The sequence below is a fragment of the Sinohyriopsis cumingii genome, chromosome 4 (genome assembly GCF_028554795.1).
Source record: "Sinohyriopsis cumingii isolate HCF-2022 chromosome 4, ASM2855479v2, whole genome shotgun sequence".
Lineage (NCBI taxonomy): Eukaryota > Metazoa > Mollusca > Bivalvia > Unionida > Unionidae > Sinohyriopsis > Sinohyriopsis cumingii.
Genome location: NC_142964.1, coordinates 115,474,039 through 115,496,206, shown reverse-complemented (window position 1 = coordinate 115,496,206; position 22,168 = coordinate 115,474,039). Strand labels below are relative to the sequence as shown.

The window sequence follows — 22,168 nt, the reverse complement described above, 5'->3', positions numbered from 1 at the left end:
AACATGTCTGTCGGTTTCGATTCGCCCTTAGATTATAAATATCATTGTTTTGTCCCAAGGCTTCACTTGATCTCATGACAAGATGAGGACAAAAGCTGAGTCGTCTACCCTAATTTCGGGGATGATGTTCAGCCCTGATTACATAGTGTATGTGAAATTATTATGGAATATCGCGTAGTTTACAGATACGGCTATTTGGAAGAAAAGACTTTATGTGGAGAGGCATGGCTGCCTGAGGAGAGTCTGGATGCCCCGATGTGAGACGAAGGAAGAAAAGAAGACCAGTCCAATGTTCCGCATGTTATCTTCATTTCGAAACACCAACGACCCTTTTCAGGGGCACTCATTTGCTTCGAAAATATATATACTTTGACTATTGCAACAAATATTTTATCTTTGTGTTGTATAAGTATTGTCTCTGTTTTCTACTCCAACCATTAAAAAGGATTTTGTGCTGTAAAAGTATTCCAATTCCAACATCACTGCTGCTTGAGTGCTTAGATCCAGTATTTCCTTCACTAACTGATGATATTAATACCTCTCTCTCATCGGGGAAATTCCCATCATTTTTCAAAACTGCCATTGTAAAGCCTCTGTTGAAGAAACCAACACTAGACCATAACGATTTAAAGAACTACCGCCCAGTTTCTAATCTCCTATTCATATCAAAAGTCTTAGAAAAGGTTGTTCTATCCCAGCTTGTACCTCATATGAATTCAAACAATCTTTTAAGCAATGTACAATCTGCATATCGCCCTTGCCACAGTACTGAAAATACTCTTCTAAAAGTACTTAATGACATTCTCTCTGCGTTGGATAGCGGAAAGATTACTGTCCTCACCCTCCTTGATTTGTCTGCAGCATTTGACACAACAGACCATGATATATTCCTTCACCGTCTCCAGCATGTATTTGGCATTCATGATACGGCCTTACTGTGGTTCAAGTTCTACTTGGTCAACAGGACACAAATTGTATCTGCAAATGGAACACACTCCAGTCCAGTTGATCTATGTTGTGGTGTTCCACAGGGGTCTGTTCTTGGACCTGTTCTCTTCATTATGTAGACTCAGTCGCTCTCAAGTGTCATAGATCATCATCCAGTGCCTCACCAATTGTACGCTGATGACACCCAAATATACAAATCTAGCCACCCAACTGAAGTTGATGGTACGATCCAAGGTGTAGAGAGATGCATTTCTGATGTGAAATCATGGATGACATGTAACAAGCTGCAGATGAATGATGATAAAACTGAGGCCATTCTGATCACAACACAAAGACTTTCTCATTCACATTCTTTACCTCAAACAATAAATATCAGCAACGCCAACATTAAATTCACACAATCAGTACGAAACCTAGGTGTTACTCTGGACAGTACTCTCACATTGCACCAACATGTCATGAACATATGCAATGCTGCATATCTTGAGCTGAGACGCATCAGCTCAATTCGCAAATATCTTTTAGCTGATGCCACTAAAACACTTGTGTGTTCATTAGTACTTTCAAGACTGGACTATTGTAACTCAATTCTGTCTGGTTCATCTCAATATCTACTCCAGAAAGTTCAAAACACAGCTGCTCGGACCATACTTAGAGTACCACGATCAGAGCACACCTCCCCACTGCTCTGTACCCTACATTGGCTATCCATTCGATCCAGAATCAAACACAAAATTTGTTCTCTGTGCTAAGTTTCACAGTCTGACTCTAGTCCAACATACCTATCCGATCTCACCCATGTGTACACACCAGCAAGATACTTATGCTTCTCTTCTGACAACTGTATACTCATTATTCCCACTATGAAATCAAAGTCATATGGACAGCGTTCTTTTGCATACCAGGGCCCAGAACGTGGAATGAATTGCCCACTGAACTTAGACACAAAAACATAGTGATCACATTCAAGAGGGCTCTCAAAACTCACTTATTTCGACTGCAAGAACAAACTTAAAGACCTAATAATGTTTCCTACCTGAAATATTCTCAGCATGTTTTTTATTTAATTTTTAATGTTTTTCTAATTTCATGTTGCTTTTGTAATAATATGATTATATGTTTTTATGTTATAGGTGTTGTCTAATGTTGTAAAGCGCTTAGAGCTTCTAAAGATTAGGCGCTATACAAAGTACTCATTATTATTATTATTAGTAGTAGTAGTAGTAGTAGTAGTAGTAGCAGCAGTATTAATAGTAGTAGTATTGTCTCTGTTTATGTTCACCCCATAAATAATTTTGACCTTATAACATTTTACATATAATCTTCCTTAGCTACCTAGAGTAGCGCGTATTGAGATCAACCTGGAACAATGTTACTATGTTTCCGTCCGCTTGAGGTCAGCCACTTCTAACACAATTTGACCTCATAAACACTTTTGACCCTATAGATACTTTTGACCTCCAAGTGTCCTTCCCATGTTAAACCTATGGGCCAGTTTAACATAGGATTTCCCGTATGACCTTCAGGTGCCTTTCGCACTTTGGCCTATGGAACATAACATTGACCTCCAAAGGCCGATATCACTACTATTTGGTGAAATAATGTAAACATTGAAACAGACTATACAAATGGTGTTAAAAATATTGAAATGTCGTATAATGCGTATTTTCCCTAAGAGCATGCGCAATGAATTTCAGCTGCTATGGCGGAACTGACTTCACTTTTCTTCTGATTTCGCTGAAATAGTTGAAGTTGAAAAGGGTTATATTTGGTACAAAATGGAAGTATAACCACAATTATAACTGGACTATGGCCTGCCTTCAAGCATTAAAACAGGACATAAAGATATTAGAAACAGCATTTCCAGAACAACACGGACGTTTTAAAATCTTGTCTGCCTCGGTCGATGAGTTGCGATGCCGTTTTATTGGGAAGAACGGAGAAATATTTGACGTTCAGGCACACATTACGGTTAGATCGTATTCTTTTAAAGTTTGTTTTTGTATTAACTAAAAGTACCAAAATGTTGAAACTGTAGGTTAAGCAGGCTGACGGGCTTCCGTCTCGATGAACAACTTAACTTGTATACATCGCTGTTCAATTGAAATAGCAACAATGAATTGCAGAATTACACTTAAGGCCCGACATTAACTTTGCTTTTGCCGTATGGTCCCCATGCGTCATGAAGAAAACTTGGAGATCATGAGATTCTTATCAGATGCACGACAGTTCATGGGCAAAACACTTACATAGTCACATAACTGACAAAGCTAAATCTATTATTGGAAGGTGGAAGGCATGTGCAACTTATGGCCCGCGGGCTGCGACAAGATTTGATATAGTTAAATTTACGACGTTCAGTGTGGCTTTAAAAATCACTATTCAGCCTGCACCCAGGAGGAAGCTATACATGCCTGCCCTAGAGCAACATGAACTAGATGTTTGCTACAACTTTTTATTTTGTGACTTTATATGGCATGGAAAAAACATTAATGAACTGACTTTTATAGTCAAGTCATCAAATTAGAGTCACCTATCAAATTGCACACACTCCCGTTTGTAGCCCCCATTCAGTTTCTAAAAACAAAAAGCTTCAAAGATTTTAATGTAATTGTCTCCAGGGGGTCTCAAACACTGTTGACATTTCAAATCAAAGGTAAGTTTCTTTAGTAACACGGTCACCATATTTGCTAGTCCTACAATATAAGACATAGCACATGTTGTTTTTGTTTTAGTGCTATATCTTACTTCCCAAATAACGTCCTTGTATAGAGTGTTCTGATGTCGGTTGACATCGGAATAAGTAGTCAAAGTTTCAGGAATATCTCACACACTTGGCAATCTATATCGACACTCTTCCACTAATTTATGTGTAATTAATATACTTACTGTGCTGTCTTTATCCTGGTGGAATTAAAATATGACACTAGCAAATGGACACATTTTCATGTTCTGATGACATGCATTTGAATTTGTTGCATTGCGATGATAGTCGAGGTATACCAAAGTATGTTTAAGTAGGTTCATATCGGGGATATGTTTCTTGAACGAAACAAAACATTGCTTATAGTTCCGATGGGCATAATATATTTTTATTTGTTTTATTAAAGATTAATATTTCAACTTAAACCGATTTCGGCATTCCCAGCTTTCATTGCTTTCCAGCCAACTGAAATGTAGGCCAACAAAACTTGAAAACAGGTCCAATTCTTTTGTAAAAATTTGAATTTATTACAGAAAAGACATCAGGGTAAGTAAAGCCTGACAAAAACATTATTACTTTACTTTGTAGAAAAGCATCATTATTTTTTGCCAGTTTTTTGTGATATTTCTGAAAATTTGACTTTCATTACACTGTTAGTTGACTACACTGGTAGTCGATGGTACCAAATACTTATAAAATTGGTATTAGCAGCTGCCTCACTTGGTGCTCAGCATTAAGAGGTTAGTGTTAGGATTGGTTGGCCTGGTGTCAGGATAATGTGACTTGGTGGGACATTATGCTAAATGCCTGTTGCATGATGCAGCAATGCATGACATCACTATAAACTGCCACAATGCAGACATGGTAGCGATATGACAGAAACAGTGTTAAATCACCGTTAAATATATAAATCACACACACACAGGTTCTAGTCTTAGGGCAAATTCATCGTTACTGTTACTTTAATCTTAATGAACTGACCAATGGGAGCCTCATTTATATAGAAGGGAACAGATTATACCTAACAGATTTCAGGGGGTTGCAATCCTTGTGTTATCTACTGTTCCTGACCATACTCACATGAAGGTTCTTGATAACCTGAGAATTTATATATTTCTCACACAAATGAAAAATGTTATGCAGAGTCAGAAATAGTTTATTATCAATAAATGTATGCATGAAAATTTCAAAAACCCTTCTATGTTCCCAGTTAAAAAGAAACCAGTATTTCTGTTATTCCTTGATTGTCCAGGAAGGAAAAATCACTTTTGAATGTTACAGAAGAATGGTTTACTAGGTCATTTTGTGACCTAGACAATAGTATAAACTTGTAGAATCGATTCAGTTCTGCAAAGTGAATGATTTGCAGATTGTGACTTGATGATGGCAGGTTTTAAATTGACTGTCAAAGACCATTTTTTCCAGACTAATGACATGCACAGTAAGTAAAGAAACTGAACTAAGTTGACACACAGAAATTTAAGATCCAATGTTAATGTTACATGTCTTATTGATACATGCATTGAATTTGTCATATTGTCATATAAATGATTAGGTACCAGGTCGATTGGTCAGTGACTAGGTGCTTGATGTTGTTCAATGCTGACTGTGACACTGATCCAGACCATCGGGGCAAATATATATAAATTGATGAATAAATAAAGGAGGGGGTGTAAACTGCATTGCTAAAGTTTATTTTGAAATGTATGAATGTGAACATAAACAGACTGAGGATGAAGAAAATAAAACATTAATTTCTGAGACTTTTTCCACCACTGAAGGAATGTCCTGTAATGCACCACTTTTAATGCTCTTATTGATCACATTTGCCACAGTTAAAAACTTAGCATTCACTGATATGGATTAAATTAAAAAATCTGGGAAGGGGTCCTTTCTTGCCTGATTGGAAATTAATGCACAAAGACTTGAATTGAGAATGAGAAAACTTTTTCTTTTAACATTTATAAACCCAGTATATACAAATTAATACTTTCAGTTACCACATGTTGTTTAATTGAAATGTAACCACATTTTAATCTGCTTAAGAAAAGAATACCAAACATTCTGCAAAAGTTTAGTGTACACAGAGATCTTGATAAGAATTAAACAAATTGGGTATTGTATACCGTGGATTGAAACTAATTGTATTGGGGTGGGGGGGTAATTTGATGTGATATTTTGTGACAACCACAAAACAAAACCTTACACATCAAGACTGAATCTTAATCATCAAGACGTTTGTTATGCCTGCTTGAATGTGTCATGCAGCTTGGTGACAGAGATTAATTAAGGGTGCCTTAAAAAATTTGGCAGTTTTTGAGCAAGACTTCTGATATGGATCAAGTACTGTCCTTTCAAAATATTTATGGAACTTGAATCAGTATACAGTCAAACCCGGTTATCTCAATTGCGTCAGGATGTCAAAAATCATCAGCATGACCTGGTCCTGATATCGGGGTTTAGTTGACAAATATACTGCAGAACAATGCTTGGAAGTACCAAAAATGAGGAGTTTTGTTTTTTGTTTCTAAAAACAAATTGCATTACTAATGCACAATATAAAATAATTCAGTCATGTCTGGTTGCAGAAAAAAGACTGGAGGTCTTTTAAATGAGAATAAGTAACAAGTCACATATTTTTACAACACTTAAGTTACTGCATCAGTGTCAGTGTTTTAAACTTGTTTTTATTTCCCTATGAATAGCCTCATCCCTTTGGTAACCTCAGCAAGGCAGTGATTTTCTCACATTGTACAAAATCTAGGCCAATTTAAGTACATATAAGACTTGACTTTTTTTTTTAAAGTATCTTTTGTTAGAGTTGACTTGTGACTAGTAACAAAATATAACTGACCAATATTTTGTGGGAAAATCGGTCATTTTTGTTGATCGTCAGAGGTCCCTTTACACTGGAATATGCCTGTTTTTACCGATAAAATTTGCTCTGTACTGGAAAAGGACGAGGTTGTCTGTATTAATGTACCAACAAAGTGTAAAATGTGTTTCACGTCTATATAGTTAACTGTCTCAACATCAAATTCAGTAAGAAACAAACTTATTCCATTTCATACAGTTGTAGTCCCATATCCTTCCTGACTTTGATAAGTGACCGTCGGCAAGAACACAGCACCAGAACAAGAATTGGCTAATCTCTTTGATGGGTTACAAGACTTTGATATTCAAGATAAAAACAATACAAATGAAAGCACTCCTCTTCTTTCATAGATGTTATCCTATCAGTCATTTTCTGCTTCATTCCATTGTGTTGAAAAATATGTAATCATGGCACCGCAATCAACAACTTCATTTTAAAAAAATACTGTGCACTATGGATTTTTTTTAAACAGATTATTATGAGTCACATGATTTAGCCATGCTGAAGTTGAATGCTTACACCCACACCAAGCATGGTAACACTTTGACTATTACCGAATTCATTTTGAATATGTTGTGTAAAACAAATTAGGTACGTTTAGCTACATTTAATGTTAACCTGATAATTTTCCGAGTTACAGATATGATCAAATTCGCGATGCTGTGTAGGACGAATGTATATTGTTGTGGTGTTGACATGTGATAACGTCCATTTTGAATGCAGCTTCTGTCAAGATCAGAAATGCATTTGTTAAATTTCCTTACTCTAAAGTATTGTTTACAAGATGATTTTTTCCACTCTATGCAAGTAATAAACCATGCACTGTTGAGATTAGTTGATTAGCATTTGTACCTGCAACATTTGGTCTTGTACCCACTTTTTCCAACCTTGCCGGTACATGTAATAGTGGAAATGCCGGATCATTTCTTGTTAAATTTCTCTGAGATGAACATTACAAGTTGCATTTTGTTGAATTAAGTGGGTCCACGTTACTTTTAACCAAAACTTATGCCCGACATAATGGGTTATCAACATAACGGGTCAAGATAAGCAGGGAAAAATTATAACAAAGTAGGACTTTTTAGGGACCAGACCAAAACGCTCAACATACATGGGTTCTCGAGATAACCGAGGTCGAGATAAGTGGGTTTGACTGTAATAGTTTATATTGATTGAATGCACCATCATTTAACATAACCGGTGCTTACAGCGGGATCATTAAACTGACTTTAGACTAAATGCTTAAAATTTCTTTGCTTAATTTGAACACATTTTAAACAAATAATAAGCATTTTTAGTTGATTAGTATAGAGCTCTGTGTACATGCCCATATAGACAGAACATAAAGTAATCCATATGCAGTACAGTAAAACCTGTCATGAGCGACCTCTGCTATGAGCGACCACCTGTCATTTCCGACCACAATCGTAATGCACGGATCGATTTTACTATATAAGCGCTCTGTTATGAACGACCACCTGCTGAACGCGACCAGCGACCGCGATTTCTTGGCAAAATATGCATTTTGACACTGCTATGAATGACCGCATCGCCAAAAAATCAAAACAGATTGACACCACTGACCTTAACTTAATCCTTTGTAAACACTAGAGCTCGGGATAAATGTAGTATGCAAACAAAGTGCACATTAAATAACACTATAGTTGAACAACCATATATTGGGATAAACACCTCTAACCATCATTTAATCCTTTGTAACAAAGACTGCATAAATAGCAAAGATTGCTCTAATAAAGTATTTAAAAATAATTTGTCTTGCTACAGTACCAGTTTTGTGAAATTTACAACTCCAGCGTACGGTGTCATTTGTAAACTGCAGTAAACCAGACTAAAGTACATGTCACTAACCGCCATTGTAGTGCCGAAGTCATGTGAATAGCCAGTAAGAGTAACATCAAAGGGAGTAATGATGGATATACGCAGTCAATTTAGAGGTTTGTATTTTTTCTTTATCTGTATGAAAACTCACAAAACGCCGGTAGTCCTTATGTCCAAGTGAGAAATTGTTTGAAAGGGCTTCAGTGTTGGTTTGAGTACGTCGTTTGCTTTCCAGTTAATCCATAATGCCTGGAGGGTGAATGAGCTCATTGTCTTTAATACTAGTAAGTTAGAATCATTTCCGGATTTTTTTAAAATTATTTTTTATTTCTTTTGTTAGTGTTTCACCAAGCCACAATCTGTTTACGTGGGTGCAGATGGTCGGGACATTTGTTTATCGAGCTATAACGCTGTTGATTTAAACTTCGTCTCAGAATAAATGTACAGTATTGTTTCCTGATGAGTTAATTATGTCTTTTGGTTTCATTCATTGGTACATAATATATATTTATTCCACATTTCCCCAAAACCTGATCAAAACCGATAGTCTTTATAACGTCAACACTAATAACAACGGCAGAATCTCCGCTGAAAAAAAGAAAAATTTTAACACTGGAAGAAAGGGTTAATGTCATTGAAAGAAATGAAAAAGGCGAGACCACTCGCAAAATAGCAGTCAGCTTAAGCGTCAGTAAAACGCAAGTTCAAAATGTAATCAAAGACAAGAAGTCCATTAGAAACAAATGGCAGAAAGGTGCATAAGCACAGAGGAAATATGCCACGGCACGACGAACAGTTTACGGAGATCTGAACGAGCGAGTATGGGAGTGGTTTTGTGTCGCAAGGAGTAAAAACATACCAGTAAGTGGGAAGTTGATTCATGAAAGGGCAATAATTGAGATACATGTTCAGACCAAATAGCTGAGTAAAACATGTCAACAAAGAAGTATAATGGATTTCTTTAAAAAAAACAAGTGAATAAGTGTATAAAATAAGATATATACATCATATCTGTTAATTTTTTGTATATATTAATGTGATGTTGAAATATAAATTTTATTCTCGTTTGATAGATGTATATCTTTATTATATAAAGATATTTTGAGAGGAATGCATGCATTATTTAACAAGATTCATGAATAAAGGATATGATACATGTACAGTGAGTATGGGTATTATTTATTTTTCAACAATGCTAACTATTGACCCTGAAAACCAGTCCATTTTCACTCACCTCGTATGAGAGACCACCTGTCTTGAGAGACCGCTTTTGGTTGGCAGAAGGGGCGGTCTCTCATAACAGGTTTTACTGTACTTGTGTCTTTGGGATGGATTTGATATTTTTAACAGCAACTACCAAATGTGAGGTGATGAGTTCAATAGAAGGTATATTTTGCAATTTCTTTGATATTTTCTCTCAAATAATTTATTTTTGTTTGTTATATGAATTGAAACATGAAGGTGTAGTAATGTCTCTCTTTTCTAGGAGACCTATCCACAGGTGGCACCTGTTTGGTTCAGTGATGATGATAATGCAGATGTTGCAGCAACCATAGAAAAGATCTGTGAAACAACTCCTGACAAGTATAGAGTAAGGAAGCTTTAAAAAAATCTTTCACATTCAGGGTTCTTGGTAACCAAGTACCCAGGGTATTTCATGCACAAGAAATGTGTTCTTTGGATAAAATTCCAACCACTACACCTTTTTCACCAAATTATGTTTTATGCCAGACTGTATATGGCTTAGGTTTTTTGATGTTTAAAAAAAATATAAAACAATAAAAGTTGTTTTTGTCATATTTATTATCAACTCTTTAATTCCACTGATATAAATTTGATAATATTCTTAAAAAAGTGATGGCTGCATAAAAATAGCATAGGGCTACTTTCTTTATTTGCTATTTATAGTGACTGTATATGACCAATTTCCAAGAAAACAGACAGGTTTCTTCAAAAGTGAACTTTGCCTGACAGATTCATTTCATTGAAAATGGCATCAGATGTTAAGTGAAATGTGTTACGGTGTGAGTTGTGGATGTTATATAATGGAAAATGTTAGAGCAGATGGACTTTCCAAACTTCAAAACATGAAAATGGTGACCATCTTACATCCATTACAGTATGTCTACTGTGGTGGCAGTCTTGACAGTTTTGTCTTGTCATTCTTTAAGAATGTAAGGTTGTTTCTACATACAGCAGTTATCTTGAGGCTCACAAGGACTTGAACTTTTGAGTCAGTTACATGTGAAATTCCCAGAGGATGTACCATTTTTCTGTGTTATGCATCCCCATGACATGCATAATTTTCCCCCATGATGCTCCCCTTTATGTATGTTTAATCAGTAATGTCCACTCCCCAAATAGCTCAAGGCTAGACATAGCTAAACATGCATGAATCCAGTATGACTGACAGAAATTAGTGTTCAGTTGAATTTCTATGTAAGCATCTGTCATTAAATGATATCCATTGTTGGAACAGGGTTTAAATTGATAATGATGGTTATAATGATAGTAATCAAAGCTAATCCGAATTTGTTTTGGATAATGCTATCCAGTAAGTGATAACACTACTAATGCAACTAATAATAATAAGTGCTACTTCAGTACATACGATTTAAACTAGAGCACTGTACTCTCACTAAATGCTTCTTAAATGAGTATAGAAAATTACTTTGACTTATAAAAATTAGATGTCAAAATCTGTTTTCATTTATCAGGAAACTTACTTCGTGATGAAAATGACATTACTGTTTTTGCCGGCTATAGGTCGATGTGGAGTATAAGTTGAATGAGCAAATTTGGTAAATTTTCCATCCTTCATTGATACAATGCATATAAGTCGATGCTGAGTATAAGACAAGGCCAGATCACTACTTTGGCTTCGTCTTTTTCACTTCATTCAACACATCATTGTGAATTTTATCCTATCTGTAACTAAGTACCTTTCAGGAACTGCATCATTTATTTCACACGAAGTATTTTAAATGTATTATGTCCTTTTAGCTACATATAATTATCCAGAAAATTTATTGAGTTTCAGATAGGAAAAAATTTGTGATGCTTTGTGGAATTAAACTATAACTTTTGGTTTCATATATGTTAAAAGTATTACTGTATGCTATTTTATATTTCCAGCAATAGGGAAATTGCATGATTAATGCTAAAATGCTTTCTCCGAATTTATTGGAAAGAGATATACATAGAGATGCATATGTATTCCATCACATTTTTCTTCTTGCACCTCGTGATCAAAATAATATATGGCCCTATATAAGAGAGAGACATTCTAGCTCTTTGTTGTTTTTTTTTACATTATTGCCCCTGTTTAGCTGAAGCTTTTGTTAAAGAGAAAACATTAATAAATTTAGTAGTAAATGTATACTATGAAAATAAATACCATACTCCTTCAGGGTTTAAATATTCACAATGGTTATATCCATATAGACTCCGTTTAGGTTAAATCCCAAGAATGACCATTTCACATGCTAATTTTCTTTGCAAGTATAACAGCCTCTCCATTTCCAGCAAATAAGATTTTTTTAAAGTGTATGTACACTTCCTGTACTTAGGCGGCAATTGTTTTTGATCTTTGCTCATGCTATATATTACTGTAATTGCTGTCAGCAAGTTCAGAAGATGTCACTGGCTGAGAAATTTACACGAGTAACCTCCAGGCATTTCCTTTCATTATATGGTACTGTATTAATAATACCCATGGGTAGCCTCATGTCCCTATTGGTAGCCTCACTGATCTGATCTGGTCTGCGGAATCTTGACCTCAAACAGGTGTTAGCTTAAGAAAACCTGACTGCATCTGTAGCATATTTAATTAGCATGTAAATACCACTACAAAGCCACATAATTCTTGGTCGATGGAAGTGAGAACTAAAGCTAGAAGGAATTGCTTACCTAGTGGTATTAATTGATAATGGAATATGGTGCTGCACTTTGTACACAAGTAAGTAACAGATATCAAGTAAGTGAACAATAAAATACAGATTACCGTACAATCTCTCTCTCTCTCTCTCTCATAATGGGGCATACTTTTTATTTGATCATGAGGTGCAGTATCTGTCTTTGTCATGGTTATTCATTTTCTAACTTGCGAATTCTAATGCACATATATCAAATTTAACCATACATATATTACAAACATCGTCATACATATATTACAAACATCCTATATTACTAATGCATACTGCTTTAGCACAATTACATCTGATATATGTTAATTTATAATACTGACCATCATGCAATTGTTCAGAATCCTTCTATAATTTTTTTTAAATGATATTTTCCCCAAAATGAAATATTTTAAACATTATATTTCGTAAAAAAAACAAATTCCATACAAGTGATTCCAATGACAAAATCCATCTAAGTCTATTAAGTGTACAGTAATACCTTGTGCATTTGCGTTTCTGGATTCGCGAATTCATGGATTCGCGAAAGTTTCATTGGTACCCTCTACGTACATGTTTTCTTTATTTTATTGAATTGTACCTTTGTTATATGACTTCTGTGACATATGAAGTTTACCTAGTTTACCTTCCTGACAATGACAAAGAAAACGTCAATCACTAAGTTTACAGTCCCATTCGTTACTTGGTTTTACCTTACTGTGAGTGCAAAAGAAAACAGCAGCCAATGAATTAGTATAGGGGTAATATTAGTATACATGTACCGTACTGTAAATGCGCTAGTGTGTCAAATACCCATTAGGTGATACTGTACTCTATTTTTATGTCAACCATTTATTTCTCTTTTTAAGGGTAATGTATTAAGTTAACTTTTAAATGAAATGAAAGTGCTTTGGGAGCATGATTTGGGTCATATTTAGGGTTTAAACCCTAGAAATAAGCATTTATTAGCATTTTTAGTGACTCGTACCAAACATTCGTGATGCCTCCTGATCCACAACTGGTTCTGGAACCTAACTTCACAAATTTTTCGAGGTATTACTGTATAAGATGAAGCTAAGATTTTTTGGTTAAAAAAAAGATCATCTTATTGGCTGGCAGATACAGCTAATAAAAGGCAAATGCAAGTGAGAGCACAAGTAAAGAGAACTCTTAACTCGGAATGTATATTTTAAAGATGACTTCATTCCTGCCATAGCAAAGGACATTGATAAAAATGGTGGCATAATTACAACTGTGAAAACTTAAGAGACCTGTGTGTGAGAAGTGGTTCTTGTGATTTCAAAAAGTGGAATCAGAGGTTACATGAAAAGCAATTTGCGATTGGTGTTACTGCAGGAAAGCAACATCCTTTCACTTAAAATGGAAATACTAACTTGAAGATCTTGGCCTTTTGCAGCCACAGCCACAAATTTAACCCACTTCATTTAAGTTTTGTTGAAGATTACTGTACTGTGCAAAATAGGCAAACAGTCCTATTTGCTGATAGAAAACTCTAGAAAATGGCATGAAACATGATGAATGCAAGTGACTGTATAATGAAACAGTGAATAAATTAATAATGGAGAAGCATTCTCTACACGAGAACTTAGATAACCAGACTGTCATACATTCCTTTGTTAAGTCAAAGAACAGTAAAAATAAAGTTAAGAAACTATCTGATTTGAAAAACTAGTTTGCAGATGGTATTTTGCAGTATGCAAGTATGTGGACTTCCAAACTGGGAGGGCTTTCCTCCTATGATGAGGTGTGTCTCCCATCACTCATTGAAACTTCTTGCATGTGTAAAATTATAAAATATTTTTTTTTTTTTTTTTTTTGTTTTTATGTTGGTCTGTATTTTTTTATTTATTTTTTTAGCTTTCCTCCAGTATATTAGTTACCTATGTGTGATTCATAATAATGTGGAAAGGATTAAAGATGTTAATGGATTATGGTTGGATTAAACATTAATTAAAAGCATGAGTGGCATAAGTTGGTTTGGTATTGTTTTTCAGTGTTTGTCAGTATCTAAGAACATGTAGTCTCCCAATGCTAAACAGCCAAAACCTAATGAACTGGAATGTCACGGAAAATTCCATAATTGAGGGAAACGGGAATTTCAGTGGTAGCAATAAAGTTCTAAGGAACATGAAAATGAAGTTCTCAGTTCAACCAAACTTGAGAAGTTCTTGCAGGCAGTCCGCAACTTGAATCTACCCACAGGCACGAAACAAGTCAATCTTGGTGGTTTCGGTAGAATTGTATTATATTAACATTGCCACATTCCAGTGCAAACGCTGGAGGCACATTTTACATTCAGAGGAAAATCCAGGCTGATATGAGAGGAAACGAGGATCCAGTAGCAATATAGCGTCTCCTAAGTGTCAAGATCAACAATGACTGCCACAAACATAATCACAACAGTGATCTCCTAAGAGATGCTCAGAATGCTTTTGGTACATAAAAGGAGAGTGTGAATGGCAACAAATTATTGTGAAAGGACTGATGTGATGAGATGATGTGCTTATTTAATATTAATAAAATGTAGATTTGTTCAGTAGTTGTAAAAAAAAAATCCATTTCCGTGCTATAAATTGGATCATTGAAAATCCAGCCATTTTTAAAATCAAAACTCCTGACCAAATTTTTTATTCTAATCTTTTTAATTGTTAAAATGGTGTCAGAATAGATTCATTTGGAGATTCTGGTTACTGAGATTTACAATTTCTTACATAAACTAAAATGATTCACTTTGGAAATAATTAAACTGCATTGTCATCATTATAATGAGATTCATCAATAAGTTCAATTGGAAAATCTAAATGATACCAAAACAGTGATTATACATGCATAAATAATTGTGTGATAGGGAAATCTCCAGAAATCAAGATATTGAAACAGTAAAATGCACTTACAGTCCTAACTTGCTTTAAAGTAAATGCACCACATGTAATAAAGTCCGTGTGCTGCAGAGCTAAAAACTAAAATTATCGGATAAGTAAGAATAAAAGCAAAACCAGAAAATAAGTATTATTATAGTATGACATTATTTATAGTGTGTCATAGGGCATGAAAAGAGAAGGCTCATATATGGTTTCCATGTTAATGTGTTACAGAAAATGTATGTACTATAAAACAAGATTCAAGAAAAAACTGACACTGATTTTTTTTTTGTTTCACACTAAAATCAACAATACATTAATCAACCTAAGAAGAAGAGAATCCTGTCAAAACATTATTTATCTGTGTAATGTGTTTTAGGCCAATCTCTTTGTAGAAGTTCCTTCCTGCACATCAGCTTGAGGTCACACTAGTGTGTCAGATCAACTCATTTGAAATTGACCTGTTTAACAGTGTTATAAATGTTATTCTGTAGTTAACATAATTAAAGCATCTTGCATTAATCACTAGTTTATCATACATTAGCTAAAAAGCTCAAGGATAGCAAGGGAAGCAACTGAAAGTTGTCGGTACATTAAAGCTTTGTTTCCACAGATACATTCATTATGGAGGAACAAGTTCCAAAGTTTGTAGTGATATTAGCAATTTTAGGTTGGCTCAGAGATGAGCAGAATTTTCACTTAGTCGTAATGAAATCATGGCATCAGTACTTTACTAACAAAACAGTAAATTTTTAAAAATCACTAGTCACTAACAGTAGATTACAAGAGATACATAGTAACTTAGAGATTTACAAATAATAATTATGTCTTCATTGCAGATTATCCCACAGATTAAGATGCTCTTGACTGAGTTGTGTAGGAGACATGGTCTTGAGCTACCAAAAGAACTGGACTTGCTTGATCACAAAGTGGAGGAAAGAGTAAGTGTTCCTACTTGGTCTTGATGCTGCTGTGATGTCATGACTGTCCTTATTGCTATCGAATATTTCAGCATTCAAATAGAAATACTTTTTGGCAAATTGTCAATCCTGTATTGTTCTTAGAATATTCATTGAATGTGTCCACTTTTAATGTACCTTGTAAGGGTGTCCCAACCTAAAGACAGCAGCGCACAATATATAGAGTCACTTAGAGACTATATTATGTACGTATACCCTAATTTAAATCTTACAAAGCTGGCAACCCAAACAACAGCCATGGACAATCCATCATCATCATCCTTCTCCTCCTCCCTTAACCCAAGAGGTTGTTACGGCACCACAGTTAACTTTCCAACCAGTTCTCTCCATCTTCCCTGTTCTCTGCTGCCCATTGGGAATCTCCAAATCCCATGCCTGTCCACTCATTAATGTTGTCTTCCCACCTATCTTTTGTCTGCCATATCTTCTGCACCCTCACACTGTGCCTTGCAAGATTGTTTTTGTCAGTCCAGATGATCACGAGACATGTCCAGACCACTTCAGTTTTTTTACAGTGGTCAAGAGGTCTTTATAGGGTCTGATGACTTGTTGGATTCTGTTGTTTACCTCTTTGATGGTTACATGGTCAGTGTACGAGATGCCCAAGATCTTGTGGTAGCATCTCATTTCGAAGATTTGAATCCTTGAATCCTCCTTTTGTAGATCTGATGTGAGCATCTGTGTTTCACAAGCATACAGAAAGATATGACAATTGAGCACGTCACCCTTTTTGAACCAAGAGCAATGTTGGTATCTTTCCATCTTGGTCTCAGCCTTGTTACTGCTACTGTTGTCTGGGCAATCATGCAAAGTAGTTTTGGTTTAGAGTCCTCATCTGTGATAACTGACTTAAGTACTTGAAGCTTGTGACTCTTTCCAGCTTCTGTCCACTGCCCTCTATTTTCTTCACTGATGCCATTGGTATTGTTTGTCATCAGTTTAGTTTTTTCGAATCTTATCACCATACCATATGCTGTGGAGGTTATGTCAAGACACTGAACCAAGCAAAGGTTGGTGATTGTTCTTCCTCTGATGTTGACAGTACCCTTGTGGTCATGCATGGCATCCTCCATGATCCTTTCCAGGAAAATGTTGAAGAGTGTAGGTGACAGTATTGATCCCTGTCTGACTCCAACTGTTGTTCGAAACCAGTCTCCTCTGCTGCCATTGATGAGGACAGCACTGGTGCCTTTGTCATAGAGGTGATGTGCTCAACAACCTGCACCAGGTTTGAACTGATATTGTACTTCCTCATTGTTGCCCATAAGGCCACATGCCATACCATATCAAAGGCCTTTTTGAAATCTATAAAAATGTTCTGTGTTAAATAGGAATATTCTGAATTTTGTTCCCTGGACAGAAAACGGGGCACAATACAAACTATGTGATAACCACTTAACATATTGCCACCATTGCCAATGCTAGAACCGTGGGAGGAAATATGTATTTTGTCCGTTGATTGAACCATATTTAACTCTGATCATTACCTTCAGTTCACATGGAATTTTCTGTTACAGTATTGTTTTTTTTTCTTTAATATTTCTTTAGTGATCATGAAAATAAGTGGAAGGTCTCAGATTTTGTAATTTTTTTGTTTTGATAAATAAATGCTTATAGATCTACATGTTGAATCATCTTGATGTTTGTTATTTAGGTTCTTTTTTCCATATTGTTGTTAGAAAATCAGTCAAACCTGTCATAACAGTCATCATTACTCAGCTGTCACCTGTTCACCACAGCTGTTCTAATTTCCCCCTGGCACATTTTCTATATACATGTAAAATGTCCTGTGTGTTACAGTCAGTAGCCAGTTGTTTCCTAACCAAATAATGGTTTCTTGTTGCCTAAAGTGGTCACTGGAGCATATCTGTATTGACCGTTCAGTCTGTACAGACTGAATTTCTGCTTAATGATTAAGGCATTGTTTAGAATTTTGATAAAGGAACATCATGTGAATCAATATACAAACATTTCTCATCTCTTATGCTCATAACTCCAGGCATGTTGACAGTGTAAAAAGGTGTCAATATGTCAAATTAAAAATCAAGGCGGTTATTATTATTAGAGTAAAGGTTGGGAACAATTTGTTTGCTAGATGGCGGGAAAAGTAGTAGTGTTGTCACATCAGATAAGAAATTCATCTTTTGTGCCAGTGTGACAGGTATAGTTTGATATCCTCATTTATTTGCCTGTGAATTGAATCTGTCTGCCTTTGAGAAGAGGTATGAATAACAGCTTTTCAATAAGGTCAGGGTCATTCAGTATTCAGAACACTTATATAATGGCAGTTGAAATTTTGGTTCATGATTCACAAAGAATAACCATATAAGGCCTGTTTTGATTTTCTGTTCATCACAGGTTTCTCACGTAAGCAGACTGTCTTTTGACCTTGGTGAGTTGAGCAACTGACTGATCTGGATATTGTTTTTATACCATGAACAAACTAAGCTAGGTGTATATTTTGAAGTTGGTTGTGATTTCATTTCTAGGATGGATTAAAGCGAGCAGGATACAGTAATAATCAGTAGAACATAAACTTGGGAGAGAACAACATATACGTGTAATTATGAATTTGTTGTACAATGCACATAAAACATTCTTATTAATAATAATGACAGCAACAATGTTCCGCACATAATATGTGTTCCGTAATCAATTTAAAAGGTGAACCTGTTTACAGCGGTCACTTGTACAATGGCCAGTTTTGCCTTTTCCTGTTAGTGGCCCTTCATAACAGGTGTGACTGCACCATCTGATCTTCTACCATTGCTTAAGCTGGCTTAAGCAACTATGCACATCACTGTGCCACCAATGCCATCACATGGGCTCTTGCCATGGCTTGTGGCAATAAAAGTGCCCTTCTGATTTATTGCCATCTGTCAACAATTGCTTATTACCACTCTGGAGTCCCTGATTATGATCAAATTTCAGTCAAACTTTGAATGTGAGCTTATATCATCAAAATCTAAGATGGGTTTGATAATGAACAGACTCGATGCTTACGACTCGATGCTTACATGCCAACCATTACACTTTTGACATAATCATTGTGTTTTTTTCCACCAAGTTACATTTTTCTCTGGATTACCCTATGGATTATGCTTTTTTGCTACATTAAAATATAGGATCAAAATCAAGTAATAAAAAGTTGTTTTTGTCATTTTTTGTTACCATCTCTTTAATTTCACTCATATAAATTTGTGAAGATTTTTAAAAAGGTTATTTCTGCATAAGAGTAACTTTCCTTATTTGCTATTTAAAGCAACTGTATGTGACCCATTTCCAAGAAAACAGATGGTTTCTTCAAAAGTGAACTTTGCCTAACATTTTCATTTTGTTGATAAGATAATTATTTCATGAACCAGTTTTTTTTATAAAGAAAATGGCACCTGATGTTAAGTGAAAGGCTTTATGGTGTGAGTTGTGGATGTCTGACGGAAATTATTTAGCAGATGGATCTTTTAAAAAAGAAACCAATCAACATTGTTTGCAAACTTTAAAAGAATAATATGATTGTAATATAATAGAGCATTCTTAGCACATGACAAAAATCGGTGCAGATTTCCAGTTTATGATCATTCAGTGAAAATTACACATATAGACTAGTTGAAGTGGGTGCTGAATATAAATAATTTTCCAGTATATTTTGTGTTTTTATTGTGCTTTTAATCCATATGGATTTTGTCCTTTGTGACAAGAATTTTGACCAGCTGCAGAACGAGGTTAGTAGTAAAAATGTATCTATTTCAAACGTACTGTAATTTTGGCATAGCATATGTAGATTACACTTTTTATGCTTAGATTACACTTTTTAGCCATTTGTAATAGTAATGTACCTCTGGGGGGTTGGTGGCATGTATGTCAATACATATTAACAATATGATCTTGCTTCTGACAGAGGATCCATTGGACTAATGAGGTAATCTTACTTCTGATTGGCTGAGCTTGTTAACCTTCTGGAAGTTTTTGTTTTGCAGACACTTGCAATTGGATTTATATCCTTAGGCTCTTGATAGACTCAGTAAGACCCATGCATGTTAATAAGATTATATTGCATCTGATTGGCTGAGTTTGTTACCACACTGGAAGACCTATTTCTGATCCGATTTTAATAAAACTTGGAAAATATGCTCGTATCATTAGGATCTTAGATGACTTCCATAATTGTGAGATCTTCACATAATATGTGGTGACCTTGCATCACATTGGCTGATCTGATTTTTAGACACTAGAAGAATAAGGTTATATCCTCAGAATTTTGGATGGGTTCAGTATTGAGCAAAATCAATACATGTTAATGAGATATTCTTACACCTGATTGGCTAATCTTGTAACTGCTTTGGATGTCGTATTTGTGATCTGATTTTGATCAAACTTGAAGTATATGCTTCTCTCCTTAGGATCTTGGACTGTTTCAGTAATGAGCATATTAAAGTGGTGATCTTGTATCTGACTGCAGAACTAAGGAATCTGATATAGAGTATGTCTTGGTTTGCTTTATATACTGCTTGTGGTCTAAAGCGCTCTCCATTACGGATCACTGCCATCTCACCTTTGTCTGTGTTGGTTCGAGTCTCGGATTTGGCCAATGTGGGTATGTGATAAAGCTTGCCAGTAGCTTCTCGTGGGTTGGTGGTTCTTTCCAGGGCCCCCCCCCCGTTCTTCCTCCATTATTACTGGCTGACATGTATAGCCTATCATGTGCTGAAAAATGGCGTTAAACAAGAAGAAGAACATACTGCTTGAACACAATTTTATGCAAAATTATGGGGACTTGACCTCATTACATTTCCGACATTCATATCTTAATTTTATATGGTTTAGTTTTATGGCACCAAGAAGTATTTTAATTCAATTGTTAAAGTTTATGTGAAATATTGGTGCTAAAATCAACATTGAAGCTTAGCATCAGAGATGTCAACCAGGTGCTTTAGAAACTGTGAACATGTTTTGACTGATGACGGTAGGAAACGCACCCGTAGCATCTGAAATCTGAGTAGGAATGTCAGATCTCTGTTGTTATGGGATGATAGATTCTTTTGAGGGACTGCAGCAAGGATGGGTGTGGCCATGAAGTCAAAGATGGGTGTCATAAAGTCCATAATGGCTGCCACAACCTGGTGCAGGCATCTGTCCCAGTGTATTGGGCATACACTTGTAAATTTGTTTCCTTTGAGTTCATTGGCAATCTGAAAACCATGATGCATGTTCTGTACTATATTCTCATAGCTGACAATCTGCGATCACATGTGTCATACCTTTTACAAATATACTCGATAAGTCAACTTGACTATAAGTTGTCCCCTCCCCCTCCTTTTTGGGCTGCAAAAAGCCAATTTCTCTTTAACCCTGGCATAAGTCGAGGTGTATTTTGCAAGTCAGATGCATCTGTAGGGGTGACTTGCCAGTGAGTCAGAGTTGAACATCAAAAAGATAAAACAACCAAACTGGATTGGTGTGTGGATGGATGGAGTAAAATATAATTATATTACTGAGTGCAATATGTTGCAAATAAATTGACAACTTAAAATGTTAATTCCACACATCTTACATTAAACAGTGAAAGTTAAGTCCAATATCATCTCTTTGTAAGTTCAGAAAGCATCCATCGCCATCTAGTCGTTGTTGTTGTTGTTGTTGTGGGGTTTAATGCCATTTTTCAGAACAAGATAGGCTATACATGGCGGCCAGTATTAATGGTGGAGGAAGAACCCAGGGAAAACCCCGGAAAGAACCACCGACCCATGAGAAGCTACTGGCAAGCTTTCTCACATACCCACAATGGCCAAATCCTAGACTCAGACCCACGCAGACAGAGGCGAGATGGCAGTGATCCGTAACGGAGAGTGCTTTAGACCACTTGGCCACTCGGGGCCCATCTAGTCATTGTAAATCATTGTCTAGACTTCGTAAATATCATTGACTTCATTTCCTTGGCTTCACATGCAGATGCTTATGTTGTTGTAGGGTTTAACGCCATTTTTCAGAACAAGATAGGCTATACATGGCGGCCAGTATAACTGGTGGAGGAAGAAACC

At 35.7% G+C, this 22,168-nt stretch overlaps 1 protein-coding gene across 1 annotated transcript in view; it reads left to right on the top strand.

Annotated features, from left to right (window-relative positions):
* The first annotated feature begins 2,634 nt into the window (after positions 1-2,634).
* Positions 2,635-22,168, top strand: part of LOC149801931 (ubiquitin-conjugating enzyme E2 Q2-like) — a 57,951-nt gene continuing 38,417 nt past the window's right edge. Inside the window, exons 1-3 of the mRNA XM_089956312.1 lie at positions 2,635-2,919; positions 9,853-9,957; positions 15,990-16,091. Coding sequence (XP_089812438.1) covers positions 2,758-2,919; positions 9,853-9,957; positions 15,990-16,091 — 369 coding nt within the window. The 5' untranslated portion in view covers positions 2,635-2,757. The remainder of the gene's footprint in view (positions 2,920-9,852; positions 9,958-15,989; positions 16,092-22,168) is intronic.